At 47.9% G+C, this 17,365-nt stretch overlaps 1 protein-coding gene across 3 annotated transcripts in view; it reads right to left on the bottom strand.

Annotated features, from left to right (window-relative positions):
• Positions 1-929: 929 nt before the first annotated feature.
• Positions 930-17,365, bottom strand: part of TRIM29 (tripartite motif containing 29) — a 43,396-nt gene continuing 26,960 nt past the window's right edge. Inside the window, exons 4-10 of one of the 3 annotated variants that reach the window (XM_040616302.1) lie at positions 16,866-17,099; positions 16,303-16,501; positions 12,196-12,279; positions 8,620-8,679; positions 7,269-7,370; positions 6,083-6,159; positions 930-3,226 (exon numbers count right to left, since the gene is read on the bottom strand). In XM_040616302.1, the coding sequence (XP_040472236.1) occupies positions 3,164-3,226; positions 6,083-6,159; positions 7,269-7,370; positions 8,620-8,679; positions 12,196-12,279; positions 16,303-16,501; positions 16,866-17,099 (819 nt within the window). In that variant the 3' untranslated portion in view covers positions 930-3,163. The remainder of the gene's footprint in view (positions 3,227-6,082; positions 6,160-7,268; positions 7,371-8,619; positions 8,680-12,195; positions 12,280-16,302; positions 16,502-16,865; positions 17,100-17,365) is intronic. The other 2 variants (XM_040616303.1, XM_040616304.1) reach the window with 2 other exon arrangements.

Consider the following 17,365-nt stretch of genomic DNA (forward strand, 5'->3'; position numbering starts at 1 on the left):
GGGTAAACAAGGAGGATTTACTGGCTTCTCAAGTGAATTGGTAGTATCCTTGCTCTTCAGGAATGACTGGCAGCAATGTCTGGGGAAAAAGAGCTGGTACCCAATAGCTGGCAGAAGAAATATGCCAGGCATCCTCTGGAAAGCTCCCTGACTTAGTGCAGCTAGGGTAAATGAATAAACCTTGCCTGCTTCTGCTCTTACCCCCGCAGATCCACATGTACAAGCGCTCTCTTAAGTGGCTGCCAGGGCTGCCTCTACGCATGTCTCCGTGAATCCACATCTTTAGCAGCCCACGAGGGGTTTAGTCTCTCCCTCAGAGACAAGAGAAGCCGTGATATAGGCAAGAAGTCTGAGCCCTGCAGAACTGGGGACCTATATCCCCAGGAGTTTTCAGGTGGGTGGAGGGTCCCAGTGGTGCCCAGAACCAGCCTCCCGGGGAGACCAGGTCAGGGCTGCAGCCTGGACTCGCCCAGGCTGATTTTGCCCAGCACATACGTGAGCAAGCACTTTCCCCCAGTGGGAACTGGCGAGTTAAGCTCTGGCAGGGCAGAGGCACTGAAATCATGATCAACCACAGGCTGAGGGGTTTCTAGGAATGCCCTCGCAGGGCAGGACCCGTGTGGCACCGGTGTTCGTGGGCTGACCTAGCTGGGCGTATCTGCAGGGTAGTCTCAGGGTATTACACTAGAATTGCATCCATCAGCCTGGCGTTGACCTTCAAGGGTGTGGGAATTTTCTCTGGGTTGGCACGACCTTGACTGAAAATGTCTAGAAAGCAGCGAAAAGAAAGCTTCTGGGAGCTGGGGGAAAGGGTTCTCCAAACCCCTTGCTTGCATCAAGAATATTTTGAAGAGATTTAACCTCCCTGAGGCTCTGACAACCATACAGACACCAAAGACAGACCTCGCTCCCAGTGTTTTTTGGTCAGACATGGAGCTTTCTCCTTTATTTCTGCAGTATGTTGCACACGTGAAGGGCCTCATTTACATCAGCGCAGTCGTGTCCTGTCTGAGGAGGTGGAATTCCTCTTGCTTTGCTGATCAAGACAAACACGATAAAAACAGTTCATGCACAATACACCTCGACGCCGCGCTGCTAGCCCCCCAGGACTGCCAGCTGTGCCCCGACCCGCTGGCCTCCGGCAGGGCAGAGGGCTGCAGGGGGACCAGGGGGCTGGGAGGGGACACCCGGCATCCTCCAGGCTAACGCAAACGGGGAGCAGCTCCGGTCCTGGTGCCGGAGCGTGAAAAGCTGTGTGTGCAAGGTCTGAGTGAGGCGAGGAAGGGGAGCAAACAGCTGTGGGGCTGCAGAGGTGGGGCAGGGCAGAGCTGGGGGGGGTGGGTGGGCACTGGGAGAAAGGGGATGTTGCTCCCTCAGGCTGGTCATTGGTGTGCTGGGTGAGGGGCTGCAGACCCCCTGACACCCCACAGGCCTTCTTTAGGGCAGGAAAGAAGCAGGGGGTTAATATCCAGGTTTTGGAGGAGGAGGAGGGATGATGCCCACATTTTGGAAAATGGAGAGGAGGCGGTGAAAGCTTTTACTGGGACATAAGGGACCCAAGTTACTGCTGGACGCCTGCTCAGGGGCAAAACAAACAGTGAGACATCGGAGGGGACTTATTTTATCCTTTCACACACATACTCAAACCCCTCAGTCTATTTCCTAGCAACTCTACCCTAGTTTCCCTTTCTTCACATCCTTCCTTACTACTCTGTCCCCTTCCCCCCCGGTCATCAAGGAAAAAAAAATAAAAAATTATCAAATAAATGCCATTTCAAGTATTCTGGAGCAAACACCTTTCAGCCTTGGAAGTTTTGTCTGAGGTGTCGGATTAAAAAGCAGCGAGTACCTTTGCACAGGGATTAGCAAGACAGTAATCTTCAGGGAGTGATAGGTGTGACCCCTCTCAGCAAGGCATGGCAAGCATGTGAGGGTAGGGAAGGGGGGGGGGAAGCTGTTCCAAAACCCGCTTGAACAGGGCGAACCATGAAGAGCAGCTGTCAGGTCTTGGTTCTCCGGCAGCTGCTTATCGCGGTTTGAGGGCTCTGGTTCTGCAGTGGGCCATCTGCTCCCATCCACTGGCCTGGGGAGGTTTCTGCATAGCGTGGACCTAACTTTGTCCAAGGGGAAGGAAAATAATCTCAGCAAGATCCCGGAAAGGTTAACCAGCCCTGGCTGGTTTGCAGGCTGGGAGCTGACATGATTCGTCTAGCCAGGGGACAAATAAAAAAATATTATCCTGAGCAAAAAGCTATGGTACTGATTTTCATTGCCCATTGCAGAAAAAAATACCTGAACCACAATATATAAATCAATTTTGGTTTAGGGGAATTAAAAAACCCACCAGAAAACAAAAAGGCCCCCAACACTTACGGCATCTAATCAATCTTACATTAGTAGGGTGGATTTTCTTTTTATTTCTTAATTTGAAAAGGTGGCTGGAGGGGTACTTCAGTGGGATAGAAAGCCTCTCTGCCCTCCCCCAGCAGCTGCCCCTGGGCTGCAGCAGCTCTGACCAGTCCTGCCGGGTGGCTCTGGGGAGGCAGCAGCAGAGCTGAGCTGACGAAGGACCCCGGGAAGCGTGCTGCTGCTGGCACGGGCTGCCGTCCCGGGGACAGCTGGTGTCCCCATCCGAGGCAGGGCTGGGTGACAGGGTAGAGAGGCGTGGGAAGAGCTTTAGCCTGTCACTGCTCCCCGTGGCTGGCTGGGACCTCTCCGTTCCAGGAAAACCTTTGCCCCCCCTTCCCCCCCCAGCTTGGGACCTTCCCCAGGACTTAACAGCTATGGTCATACACACACACTCAGGATGAGGGGGCAGCTGGAAGAGCAGAGCGGGGGGTGCTACCCAAGCATCCATGCTTCCCGGGAGAAGCAGAGCAGCTTGCGCTGCAGAAGCAAAGGGAAGGGCATCAGCAGAGCGGGAATAAGGAGGTCACAGCAGAGGATGGGGTTACGTTGTTAAGGCCTGCGGAGCTTTCAAGTTGATTAGGTGATTTGGAAAAAGTCCTTGTTTCCTCTAGTAAAGGCTATTCCCTTCTGCACCTTCCCTCTCCCTGGCAGAGATTAGAGCAGTAAGGTTAATATAGTAGCAGGTACATCCATGAAAATCCACAGCTGAGTCTTCACTCCAAGTGCTGCCAGCTCTTCCCTAAATCTTCAGGAATCAAGGTGCCTCGTTGGAAGTGGCTCCATTGCCTTTGTTGACGTAAAAGGGGCGGTAATGTGACTGCAATGGAGAATTTGGGGCATGTGAGTTTGACCTACCTTCTTTTTCTGACCGCCTATACTTCACCCTCCTAGGTAGCCCAACCATACATATCTTAACATACTCCTGTCTTAACACCTTCAGCCTTGCCTCTTGCAGAGCAACGCCACCTTGTTTGACTGCTGGGGGTGCTGGAGTGATCAAATGCAAATGGTGTTGCTTTTTGATGTATACGCTATGCTTTGCATGGACCTCATTCCTGAGCCAAATGAGTCTGTGCATCGTATAAAAACTAGACTATGACTCATGGCTTGATGAGAGGTTTCTGTGATAAGAGGAATGTCACCTTTATTTTTATGCTGCTGTCAGTGTCTTTTAATTGCTCACTAACCTGAGAACTCCTGGGAGTTTTCACACTTAAAGCCGTGCACAGTTATGCCAGCCACCAGCTACATCGCACGGTGTTTATTTGTGCTCTTTGGCTGGCAAGGCAAAACTCCTGCGCATGGAAATTCTCACACAATGGTGTAGTGTTTATTTCTGCCTCCACACGTTGCAGAGCCCAGCGCTAAACGTTTGTGTAAATGGAAGCTCTGTTTACTGCCGTCTCTAATGGCATTTCTTCTCATCAGGACCTACCCCTGGAATTTCATTCCAATCTGCACCATTACAAATGAGCAACGTGCGGCAAAGTTGTGTCGTGCAACCTGGTGACGGCATGGCATGACTGCAAAATGCAAAAAGCCAATTTGCTGTCCGTGATAGCTGGTTGCACTCTTCGAGACAAAATCTCTAGCCTGGATGAGAACACGTTTATGCCAATGAAGCAGTGACCAAGGCAATCAGGAACAACCATGGTTTTGTAGCGTCTGATCTGTCTTAGGTTTGATCCCCTGCCCAGATCTCACTTGCAGAAGGTGGGAGAGACCTCACAGGAACACGCCGGTACATTTCTGTGCAGCACGCTAGTTAATATTAAGCACGGCAGGGGACTGGAAGCATGGGCAGAGCAAACCCAACCCATTTTGCTGCTCAGTGCTGACTCCCAATACCGCCCTCTCAATGTTCCCTTTTGTTGAAATTCTTTTCATTTTATGGCTTTAATTTCCAATATAATTAAGAGGTGGAAGAGGGGGGCTTAATTTTAAAGAAGTCCCCGTGGGTTAAAAAAACATTCCTCCTTAAACTCAAAGTATAGTCCTTTGTGAAAATCCATATTTACAGAACTTTTAGAGTGTGTATTACTTAAATACATATTTAAGACTATTTTAAAAGCTAGATTATTGGCCCAATAGACCATAAAAGCTCCTGCAGAGCTGCTGCAGTCCACAGCATGCATTTCTATTTTGGGACTTTTTAATGCTTATATTTATCAACTCAATTGTTAGGTTCAGGGCTATCTGGTGAACACAGGCTATAAAAATAAAATAGCCGCTACAAGTGTATGCATGAGAAAGGGATACAGAAAAAGACCAGTGACTTCACATGAGAGAAGTTACCCAGGCTTTCTCCATGGGTAAAGCACGGGCTGCGTTCATGGAGCACAGCGCACTGACTGTGGTGCAGTGGGTTGCTTATTGCTAAGACCACCCTACTCACACCCACCAGTGCCCAGGGCTAACGGAGACTCCGCTTTCCTGACCAGACTCCCCCAGTATACCCTCACCATTAGGGAGGACAGGTTGGTATCTAAAATCACTGGGAAGAGTCTCCATCTGAGCACACATGATAAAGCCAACGCTCCTTTGGAAAGGTGGCGATCAAACACAAGACAGAAGATACTGCAAAACTCTGCTGTTCCTAGGAGGTACGTTTTGCTGTAGCCCATTCAGAGACTCAAGGCTGGGTTTTCTGAAGGTGATGCAGGCTGCCAAGGAACATCCCTTTCAGAGGCATTCATTTCCTCACGGGGCCTTGAAAACTGAGCAGAGATGTACAGCTGCAGTCCTCGGGCAGCCGCTTTCTAACTGTCATGCATTTCCTCTGCTTTCTTCCTCCATTGCAGGAACCCTCTCTATTCTTGACCCTCTGCTTCTTACAAGTCTTATTTCCAGGAAACAGTAAATAATCTTTCACAGATGTATAATCAGAATTCAAAAAATAGATTTCATCTGCGGAGATGGGGGCAAAAACTTGACGATCTTAATTCAGATCATGCAAGATCTCAAGGCAGCACAGTGTGAATGGATGTTAAAAAAAATAGATTAACTTAGTGTTTCTGTGGTTGTGCATTAACTGTTTGGTAACCTTGTATATTTAAGATCACAAGACCTAAAACATCACTCTCCTCTGCCCCTTATAATGCACCCTTACCTGTTTAGGGCTAGCAGTGCGAAATGAGTGACTTACAGATGTTCTAGGGATTTATGATCGTAGTCTGACCCCTCATCTTTGATGTTGTATCTGCCCACTGTAGGATGTAATTAGCAAGATACTTTTATATGGTTGTCTTTGGTGTCATTTACACAATCTGTGCCTTCTAAATGTCACAGACTACTAAGAGTGTATGATATCCCTGCAGGGAGGAAAAGTAGTACAGATAGCAGCACACGTGCTACCTGTATTTGTATAGCTTCTAGAAGCCTGGATCAAATTTTAGACGAGGGCAAAATCTTTTCAAAATGTCATTTTGAAGTATTGATTATTCCTACAACCCAGAGCTGTGGAGGTGGCAGCGGGGGGCAGGTGTTAATCTGCATCCCTCTGTGGATGCAGTTAACCACAGAAAAAACTAATAGAAGCTGTTGACTTGAAGCTCTCACTTTCCCATCTCCAAAGGACTTAAGCCCTCATCTTGAAGTCTCAGGTATCCCTAGAACAGACAGTTCTCCTGCTGAAGCTGCGCACATGCTTTCACACCAAGGGTATATTTCTTACCAATACGGACTGCTTAGAGGATTTCCATGTCTGTGGCGTCACCTTTGCAGACTGGTGTCTCACTATTGAAGGGTAAGCTGTGACAACATAAAACAGCCTGTTATAGATCAGTCCCAGCCACCATCCCCATCTCCCCTTGCGAGCACCAAGATGAGTAGCAGGACTGGAAGTGCCACATCATTAGTATTGCATTGCTTAACACTGAAATGCAGGCATTTCTGGGGTGGGACACAACAGCCATCAGACAGATGCCTATTCCACCACCCAATCAGTTAGAAAAAGGGAGTAAAGGAGGTCTGTCTAATTAAAATGTCTGAGGAATGTGGAGAGGTGGAATGCAATCAGTCCAATTAAATGTAGGCCAAGTCTTGAACTAAGCATTCTGACTCTTGCAAAGAACACTATAAGCTATTTAATTAGCGCAAAGAGCCGAGGCGTGAGTTTCATGTCAGAAAATTAATGACAGTACCTCAGGCAGTGTGATAAGCCCTAACCCCCTTCTACCACACCAGCTCCATTCTGATTCAAAAATAATATGAGCCCTGCAGTTTCAGTGCCACCAGGCAATGGCCTTGCCCCACCATCTCCCATTCACAAATTAATCAGACCCGACTCTGCCTGACAGGTGCTGATGCTCTTGTATTCCACCTCTGGTGCCCCTGAACTAGTGTGTAGTGAAAAGAGCTTTATGAGATGGTGAATGGGGGATTCTGGTTCAGATGAAGGAGGACAGGCAGGTAGTGCACATTTTTTTAAAAAGTTGTGCTCATTGGCTATTATATTTTCAGGACAATAGCTGTTTGTGGGGGTTTTTTTAAACTGATGAAGCTAGAGGGGTAAATGGCCATGAACGTAACTTCCTAGTACTTTCCTCTCCCTTAGAGTCACTATGCCTCTAAAATCATCTAAAATTCTCATTTCTACCCATTGCAAACGAAAGTGAAAACCCTTCCAACTATTCACTTTTTAATACTTTTTAATATTCTTTAATAAACTCCCGTTGCCCTGGTTTAGCAGACTAAGTTGCTCATGTGTGTGAGTGTCTAAGAGACTGACAGTCCGGGCAGGAGACACGGGCCAGGTGTAGGGCTGCTCCAGGCCTTCTCTGGGGGAGCAAGAGCAGGATCAAATGTCTTATCACCTAAAAAAGGGCAGAAGGAAGGGGAAAAAACTAAATGCCTAGTACCGGTCTTAGTGAAGAGGCTCCCGTCAGACTGTTTGCTGAAGTCACCAGGCGGATTCTGTCCCACCGAGGAGAACTGAAAAGGCAGCTTAGTGCCATTGCCTACTGGAAGATAGAAGAGGTTGTGTTATTCCGCAGTGTTGCGTGGTGCAGTGGGGAAGCCTAAGCTCTTCAAAACACCCCCTGTAAAACTACCTTCAACTCGTTCAGGGGAAACCGGGAATGAATAGCTTTGTCCCTTTTCTCTTAGTAAGAAAAGGCAACGGAGAGCAATCAGTTGTGGGGTCCCAGTGTACACAGTGTGCGAGTGTGCAGAGATCCCAACGCTCCAGGCAGGCAGGGAAGAGCCTTTCTCTTGAGAGACCCAGAGTGCAGGTGTGACTGAAGAGCAGCAGCTTCCTCACAGGTAAACTGCACCTCCGGAGACCGGAGTAGCGAGGTAAAACTACATATCTGCCGAAGCTCCCTTGCCTCCAAGCAGCTGAGGCTTTATTCAAAGCCCATTGGAATTAAAGCAAGGCTTCCCCTCCTGGCCTCCTTAAGGTCAGGCCCTGGCTGCCAGAATGAATCTGAGAGCAGAGATGATGAGAGGGAGACAGCCCTGCCTGTGGCATCAAAGCAAGAATGACTTAGGTGTGGCTGTGAGTCACCAGAGCTCCCCCAGGTAGAGTGGCCAGGGATGCTCCAGGGCTGCCTCTGAGTGAAAGGCACGGCAGGACCCTCTGAGCCTGAACGAAGCAAAGTAAGAAAACACAGGCGAGAAAAAGGCAGGTGGGGGTCTGGGAAGAAAAGGCATGGCTTGCTGCTGCTGGTTCTCAGTACACTAGCTCAAAGCACCCCCTCTCCATTGTGCTGGTGCTGTACAGACAGTGAACATCAGGCAGGCTCTGCCTTTGAGAACTTATGAGCTCAGTAAAAGGTGTATTTGTGATGGAGAAGAGCAGCCTTGTGCTTCTGACACTGGCTGCGGGTATTTGGAGTCCATTCCTGGTACTGCCACAACCTCCAGAGATTGCCTTGGATGATGTTGGCACTCCTGTCGATTGCAGTTGGTTTGGTATCTCAGGATCTTTGCAAATTGGCACCTATGTTTTCCATCTTCTTCTCTCACTGTCTGAACAATGAGGACCAGGGATGCCTTTCCCTCCTATATACACAGCACCTACAGCAGTGAGACTCTGGCCTTGGGTGTATGCAGACGGTGCTGATAACCCATCTAAGAGATGGTTCTGAGACAGTGATTGACAGGTGACAGGACAGCTGAGAGGAGAAGCAGAAAAGGTTGGTTAGCCAGCTAGAAAGCTGTGGCACGGGGGGTTAGATCCTTTCAAACTGAAGTCGGAATTACCCGTACCAAGTGTTTCCTCAGTCGCTTGGAAGGAGGAAAATTCCCATGATCGTGGGTTGAAACTGGCTGTAAAACAAGAGCATCCAGTTCAGCAGTCGGCTCCTGATGAGCTGGCTCAAAGGCCTGTGCCTGGCATTGCTCTATGAAACAGTCCCCACCAATTTGGAAGCAGCCCCAAACCAGAAGTCTGGGTGCAGGGAGCAGAGGAAAGCCTGGTCTTTTTTCTCTGGGTTCTAGGGAATGGCGAACAGACTTCTCATTCAGAGACCACAGCTCACTCACTGCCACAGAGCTGCTTTACCTGCATTGAATTGCCAAGTCAGGTTTGTCTACTCAACATGACTATTCTGCAAAGAGATCTGCAAGCAGAGGCTTGGATTTCGAGCTCGAGACACACAAGCAGAGGAACATTTCTTGCTCAAGTACATGTTGTCTCAGCCACTGTGACAGACGTGCTCCAGGGTTTCACTGGGGCATCACGCTGCGGTGCAGAGCAGTGCTGCTGTGCCCCTTCTGTGAGAGACCAGACTCCCAGAAGAGTGCAAAAGATGAGCCCTTTGAGCTGCTATGCTGCCATCCTGTGGACTGCTTTTCCATTTAAGCAGTATTTCTGTTTAAGCAGTTCTCTCTCCCTCCCTGGGTGCCTGAGTCCCTTCTACTCTTCATTCGAAGACTTCCAAAGGCACAAAATAATCTTTCCAACCTCTTCCTGGCTTTGGCCAAACTGTTTGCAACATCAGGAGAAGAAAGCTCAGTGGAAGAGGACAGAAAGGAGTGTTGAGCAGCTGAACAGATTGTTCCTCTATCTTTTCGGCAGCATTTGAAACCTTTAATGTCTCCCTTCTGCCTCATTATGTCATCCCTGCAGGCAGATGCTCTATGATACTGGCTTTAATGACAAAAGCAAGTCTCCTTGAATTTAAGCAGGGCTTAAAAACCTGTAGGTTCAGCTCAAATCCAAGCAGTTTCTTAGCATGGGCCACTGCAATTAGCGCAGAGGACTGACTACTTCGGTAGCATTCCTCAACACAGCAAACAGGCTTGCCACTGTGGCCTCAGGCAAAGTTTGCAGTGATCCAACCTAGTGAGGAAAAGGGTGTGTTACAAAACTATCATGAGACATTCAAGGATTCTGTGCACATTGTGCAATGCAAAGGGTGGTCCTCTGGGGTTTTTTCTTCTCATTTTACGGAATTCCTTAGAAAAGATGCAATTGGAGGCAGTGCTGGACTTCTACATGACACATGGATAGAGCATAGAAAGCTCCAGAGAGTTAAATGATTATGGGTATATTGCATTATTCATCAGATCATCCTTTGCTAGCCAGCATACAAGCTAAGTGGGTCATGTCTCCTGTTTTGCCTACTGATTCATTCTGTTCCCAAAGTCCCCATCAGTGTGGTTTCAGCAGCTGGTTCCTTTCTATCATACTTGAGCTCTCACACTGGCGAAGAATCCAGTGCTGTTCCATCCCCATCTCAGCCGAGACTGTGTGCAATCACACGCTTAGGTTTTTTGGACAAAGAAACTTTGTTGGTAGAAAATACAGAATGAGTAGTTTTGGAAGGCAGCATGTCTGTGCTCTCAGGAAAATGGAGATGTGTAGGCGGAACAAAGGCTGCCCCGGTTTTGCACATTTGAAAGTCCATTGCAGGAAGCAGTGGGGCACTGAACCGCCAGCCGCTGTGCAACCCTCACGCTACTCAGTAGCTGACCGTGTCCTGCAAGTGGCCCCACTGGGTACAATAAACAGCACTAAATAAGAAACCCTGCATCTTATAATATAAGATGTAAATATAACTAAATAAGCAGTCCCTGTTGATCCCTCCTGTCTCCTGGCACATCCTTCAGGAGGTTGGGATGCTGGATCCCAGTGGGTAGCCATGAAGCCCCTGCTCCCGGGTCTCAGCAACTGGTCCTGTAGAGAGGAGCAAAGGGAATTCCAGGCACTACAGCCCTGACCGTGCTGGAGTGAGCAGCACAGAGTGAGCAGCCCGCTTCAGCCGCGCCACGCACTGCAGCAAATGGCTTTTCCCTTCACTGTGCCACACCAGGTTCCAGCCCTGCCCCAGACACAGACGGCAGCGGTGATGGCACAACGGCACTGCCCGCCGTGTTCCTCCCATCACTCCACCGCGCGCTGTTCCAATGCATGTTGGGCCACTTCCAGCTGAACCCGAAGCCCCCCGTTTTGGGTAGAGATGGGTTCAGCCCATGCAATTTTAGAACTTTCAACCACCCCTTAAGGTGGAAAAGAGTTTTGGATGTGGGATCTGAGGTCTCTCTGCAGCACCAGCAGCTCTGCTTAGCAGAGCATCTGTTTCCCTGACAGCACAGAGCCTGTAGAGCCCTGAAGCATCTGGGGCAGAACCGCAGCTATAACCGTCCGGGCGGCGTTTGGAGACAGGCTCTGTGCGAAATGAACCCACCACCGACAAAATGCCCCTCTGCAGCCTCGGAGGAAAAGGCTGCCCCCTAACTTGGGGGGCCTTGCAGGAGGCAGTCCTGAAAAAGGCTTGCTGACGCTGGATGGGGAATGTTGCCTCTGCCCCTGGTATCTGCTCCAAAGGGCATCCTCGCCCCCACGGCGCCTGGCAGGGCTGCCAGCGAGTGCCAGGCGTGGGCTGGGAACGGAGCAGAAGGGCAAAGTGGAAATCCAGACAAAGGGCTCAGTGTTGGGAGCTGGGTTATCCCCATGAAACCCTAACGACAGAGCAGGCAGGCAACACCGCACTTCAAACACGCCTGCGGGGAGTGCCACCACTAATTGCTGCGTATCCCTTCGCCCTGCCCACCATCTGCCTTTGCAGAGCAGCAGCTGTAAACACCTGGCAAATCCAGGCAGGGCCTTGCTCTCCAGGGACCAGAGGAAATTTGGTTATTTATTTTGTTCCACCGTTTCTGTTCTTTTGTTTCTACAGGCATTGCCTTGCCTAGGCTTTTAGCACTCCTCGCGCTGGAGGTCCTGAGACTAATTTAGAAATAGACAACTGCTATTTTACGACTGGATGCGTTGAAAACAGTTATTCACCCCAAAGACTCATCTTGTAGTGTTCATGTAACAACTGGGACATAAGCATATCACCAGGGCTCTTGTTGCCAGTGTCAGAGCTCAGAAAGGAACTCCGGACTCCTGCTTTTTTAGGATACATTCCTCATTTCTTCTATCATTTCCCTGTAGGGAAAAAGTATATTTTCTGGTGAAAATAAATCCTAATGCAGGGCAAGCCCAGTGTAGCTTTCACACTTGATAGCACAGTGGTATAAGCTTCTGATGGAGAGCAACATTGACCGCAAACTAGTTAACACATGTTAAACTTCCCCTATATTCACAAACCACCCTCTGAAAGAGTCCCATCGCTCCAGCTCTCCCCCATAGAGTTGAGCATCTTTGCCGCCTTGTGTGAGATGAAAAGGCAAAACCTTCTCAAAGCTCTGTAGGCTGGAGAGAAGGCCCGGTATAAACGAATGCAAAACGATGGATCTTGTCCAGGGGAAAGCAAATTTTGGGACAAATCATTCATGAGGTTCCTTTTCTATGCTGTGTTTGGGGGAAGCCTGACCACCATTAGGGTGCCATACCTTTGGGAGACAGGAACATGGAAAATCTCTTCAAGTTGTCAGGCTGGTTCCACTCATAGTTGTTCATCATGTACCGGTGGTCACCTGGAGAAGCAGAGCAGGTTGTGAGCTAGAGGAGACAGTTTAGTGGCCTTGAGGGGGATGGAAGGAAGGGGGTAACACATTGGAATTGCTTCCTCAGGTGCTGCAGGAGAAATGGGCTTTGAAAACAAGTTCCTCTATATTTTTAATTCCTCTGTGGGACCCTTTGGCCGGGAGGTAAAGCAGTGCTGAGGCTGCCCAGAGGTTCAGCCTGGGATGAAGAGCAAGCTCCCTCGGAGGCATCGCTCAGGTGAAGCATCTGGCTATTCAGTAGATACCCTGTCTCCTGAAAATCCATAGGGAGGCTTGACAGTTGAGGCATTTTCCTACTAAAATACTGCTGTGTGGCTAAAAATGTATCCCACTTCAAAAGCAGCGGTTTGGGTTTGGTTTCTTTTGTGCGCTTAACCTGTGCACAGCGCTGGCTTCCAGCCAGCAGGTCGTGAACTGCAAGCGTTAGAAAGCTCAAGGAAGTCAGCGCTGGGAGGTCCCAGTGCGTTGGTTTTTCTTCCATTTTTAAAGCAAGCTGCTAAACCTGAGTTACAAACAGCTCTGGCTTCCTGGGCTTCTGGACGGGGGCATTTCGTTCAGGCTTCATGCAAAGTGGATGAAACCTACCTGCTTGCCATGTATTACGCAGCCTGTCATAATTTAATGTTATAGATTATCATGTGTAGATATATATATATATATGTATATATAAATATATCATAAATTAATATAAAATTACAATAAAATAAAATAAAATAATAAACACAGTTTTGGTTTTCCAACACTGACCCACAGGAAATGATGCTCCGTCGGTGCAGTTGCTCATAAAAATACTTTCCTTTAAGGCCCCAAGTGTTATATAAGCCTGTCGTTCTCCACAAGGAAGCAAATTTGGTTCCTGTGTTTAAATAGTTCCATTCTTCGATTCTTAAGTCACTGAACAAACTTTTATGTTACTTCTCCAATTTATTTCTGTCTTATTTAAACTCCCTGGATGCTCTCTGATTATTTGCCTCCTTGCTACACTACTAAGTAGGTACCTGTTATGACAACTAAAAGAAAGTGGATTCCCTTTGGAGTCTGCTATTAAGCACGTTTCATTCCATTAATACAATATTTCTTCCTGGGAAGTGTTTTACACTAGAAGATGAAGCCGGTTGCAAATGAATTTGTTGCAGTGACTCAGGGGGAGTCTGAGTTAATTAAATCCATTAAGTAATTGTTGAGTTATTTCCTTGCAGTCACTAGATGTAGAGTGCTGTCCTCTTTCAAGTGTAACTATGGTTTGAAAAACGGAGACCTCTGAAGTTTCTGAGACTCACCTTAAATAATATTTCCCAACTGAGTGGCTACCACTGTGTTCTTGTCATTAGGCAGGCTCCAACCGTGTCCATTAAATCCTTGGTAAAGTTTCTGAAAGTGCACAGGTTTCTGGCAGTAGTTAATTATTGCCCTCAGAAATGTTTTGGCACTTGAATCCCATGGATTTCAGGTACCCTTGAGGGCTTCTCCATCAGTAGGATGGAGGGGACACTAACTGAAAGGGATCAAGTGACCCAGAAGTAGCCAGTCTTTATGCAGAGCTACTAGAACGGAACATAACGCATCCTCTCGCTGGGCTGTGCAAGTAGCCAGGTGATATGTATTTGCTCCAAGACTGGCAAAAAACAGTTCAGCAGATGGAAAGTAACTTCCTAAGTTACGGTAACTTTACTGGAAAGTGCTTTTATGCTACTCATCTAGTTTTCAGAACCAAGTGCTGTGAGTAGTCAGGCATCCAAAACCCCTTTGGCATTACGCCATCCGGAGTCGGGAAATGCTGCAAATCTCCAGGTGAACAAAGAAGAAGAAAGAAAAATGTACAAAAATTCTTTTGGATCTGAGCTGCTTGTCATCTGTTTGTATTAAGTCACAGCCAAATTTCTCAGCAAACCTCAGCACATGGAGTGTTGAGAATCTGACTAGGTAGCTGCAGTGTTAAAAGCTGGAAGGCAAATAGCATTCCATTTCTGGTACTTCGTTAAGGGAAGGAAGAGTTGAAAAATCTGGCTCTAGCTAGGCATCGTGAGCACCGAATATGATTCCTGACTGTTCTGAAAGATTGGTTCTCTGGACCAGACATCTCTGGTCCATCTAATTCATGTCTAATGGAGAATGATGGCGCTAGATAAACATCGCTGAGTGCAGGCTCCTGGGGCCTGGGACTTCTCTCCATAATGCAGGAAGGCAGCAGGCTGCCACTGGATGAATACTAGTGATTCTCATGACAGATTTAAATGTGCTCTGGTCCCATGTCACCTTCATTCTTATTGCTTTAGATTATGAATGCCAGACAGGCTGATTCACAAAACCCAGGCTCTGAAAATCATTAGCTTGTTGACCAATAACTGAGCCCATGTTGTTCTGACCTCGATGCATCTTTTCCATGAGCTGCTTTTTATCTGTTGGTTGTTGGTTTTTTTTTTGGGGGGGGTATCATTTCTCCCCCGCCTCCTTTATCATATCATCTTGTAATGTGGATCTGTCTTTTCTGGAAGTGATTTGCACAGCTGTTGCCCAGGAAAAAGGTGGTGTATTAATATGGAAGGAATGTCTAGTGACTACTGTGAATTTGAATGAAATAACAGTGATCTTGCAGATTTCTGGCCGAGTTCCTCAGCTGCTAATGTCGTATGAACTGGACTTGAGATTATTCCTGCATCTTTTTGAGTTACACATCCTCCTAAACAGCAGGGTGCAATTTGTCCTCACATTACCTATCCAGCTTCTTGACCTTTATTGTTCTAGTATCTAGGGTTCCACCATTATTAATAGATTATATCATTATAGCAGCCTGATGAGGTAACTATTGATTTCGATCCCTATTATTCTTAGTGCAAGAGGTCATTTCATGGGATTAAGTAACTTGCCCAAGGTTACAAAGGCTGTTTGTGGGAGAGCTGGGAAGTGAACCTTGGTTGTGGAGTCCCATCCTGGTGCCCTGTCCAGCTACTCTTATGTGTGAGCTTGATGCAAAACAAGTCCTTTCTGCAGAACTAATTTGGAGATGCAGGAAGTAAGTGGGTTCTAAAACTTAGGAGATTCCTTGCAGTGCTGTGGTATGGACCATGACCTCTCTATTCACGTAAGAGAGATCACCCATTCTTAAACATCACTGAGGCGCGGGGACCATTTGGCACTGCAGGTCCCTTGAACACCCTGGCTCAGGGCAGGACCCTAGTGGGATGCGGAGAGTATGAGCAGAGTGAGTTATGCTGGTTTCAGTTGCAGCTTAACCTGAACTCCAAAATGGAGACTTTTTTACTTGGAAAATATATTAGATTTTCAGTGACAGGTGCTTGCAGTGTATTTCATGTTCCAGCCAGGCAGGCAGCGGCCAAAATGGGCTGTTGTGAAAGGGTATGTCATGCAGTACAGCACACGTGCTACCTGAAGCTGTACAAATAGGCTAATGACAGGATTTCAAACCTGCCATACTGGGGTGGCTACACGCACATTTCTGCCACTGCCTTCTCAGTTTACCTAGCAAGCCACTGAGTTGCCTTGGTGTATCTGTGCAGTCAGTCTGCCACGCAGAAACTGTCGTGCTGAACTTGCAGGGGCTTCTTGGAGCCTCCTGCATGGCAGTGTCCCTGCCGACCTCTCATAGGAGGGGAGGGTCACCGTTCTCGACCCCAAAGAGAAATGTTCCTCTGAAGTCCCACACAGGAGGTGGCTGAACTGATTAAACATTGCGAAGCCATAACACAAAACAGCACTCAGGAAAGCAGGAGTAGTTTGGGCTCCTGGGTACCCTACACACAAGATACTTTAAATCACTGGTGGTTCAGCTGGCTCCATCCCCACATAGGTCTGGTAGGACAGCTCTGATGTTCCAGAGTGAATTCCAGCTACAGGTAGTGTTTCTCCTACTTTCCCTAGGTCCTTGCTTACTTTCTCCTCTGTGAGAGGACACTCATCACACTTCATCTCCTCTGACTCTGCGCTAGGCTTTGCTGAGGGAGGCAGGGAAGGAGCAGATCTCAGATACTCTACCATTCTCCATGTGGTTCCTCTCTATGAAGTTGCGGCCAAGGTCTGCCTTGCAGATCTTCTCCACATGCCTCATGCAGACGTTTAGGAGGTCGTCTCTGAGGAGTCCCATAGATGGGCTCATGCTCTCCCCTTCAAGCAGCACACTGTATGTTGGGAGAGATGGAGGGGGGACATAATTCCGCATCAAAGCCCCAAACTCCTGCCAAAAAAGAAGGGAGGAGATGTTACTGAGGAACAAAAGAGATGGAGGCTAGATCCTAGGGAACTGGCTAATGTTAGGGTCCAAATAGTATGAAGTCCAAATCAGAACATTGAAGATGCAGGAGGCAGATGAATTTTCTGCCCATGAACTGTAGCCATCTACAAAAAATAACCAGGCATTGGAACACCTAAGTTCTTCACCTGCTAGAGCAGAGACAGCTTCAGATGTCAAGGTTGGTTCCTGCCATACGATGCACTGAACTGGAGAAGGTTAATGCATTTTACATCAAATTGGGATTTGTGTTTGGGACAAATCTTGTCCTCATGGGAAAAAAAGGAAAGGAAAATGAGATATCAGTTACCTGCAGGAAGAGCACGGAGTCACTGATCTGGTGGATCTGCTCCCTGTTCTCCTTGTCCTCCCGCAGAAGCTTTGCCCTCTCTTCCAGCTCATCCACAATTTCTTTCACGTTCTCTGAAGCAATCTTTTCCCTCTGGTCCAGGGCAGCCTTCACTTCATCCCTCTGCCTCTCCAGGTCACGGATCAGCTCTTTGAAATGCTGGTCCACTGTGGCTTTCTCGTTGGTGGTGTAGTTCTGCAAAGGGAAGGAGCAGAGAGAGGAGGCAGCAGGAAAGATACAGAAGAAATAAAATATTAAACTTCTCAGTGAGTCATTTGCTGATAGGGAATAGAGGGGGATACGTTCAAGCATTCTCAGCACTTGGACTGTGACTGTGGGGACTCTGGGTACATAAGTCTTAGCACCAGAAAAGTTGTGCCAAGAAAAGTCATATGTATTCTTGCAATAATTGTGTGTGTGCAATCTAAAGGGCATGCTGTCTTCCTGATTAAAAAAGCCTA

The sequence above is a fragment of the Falco naumanni genome, chromosome 16, assembly GCF_017639655.2.
Source record: "Falco naumanni isolate bFalNau1 chromosome 16, bFalNau1.pat, whole genome shotgun sequence".
NCBI lineage: Eukaryota > Metazoa > Chordata > Aves > Falconiformes > Falconidae > Falco > Falco naumanni.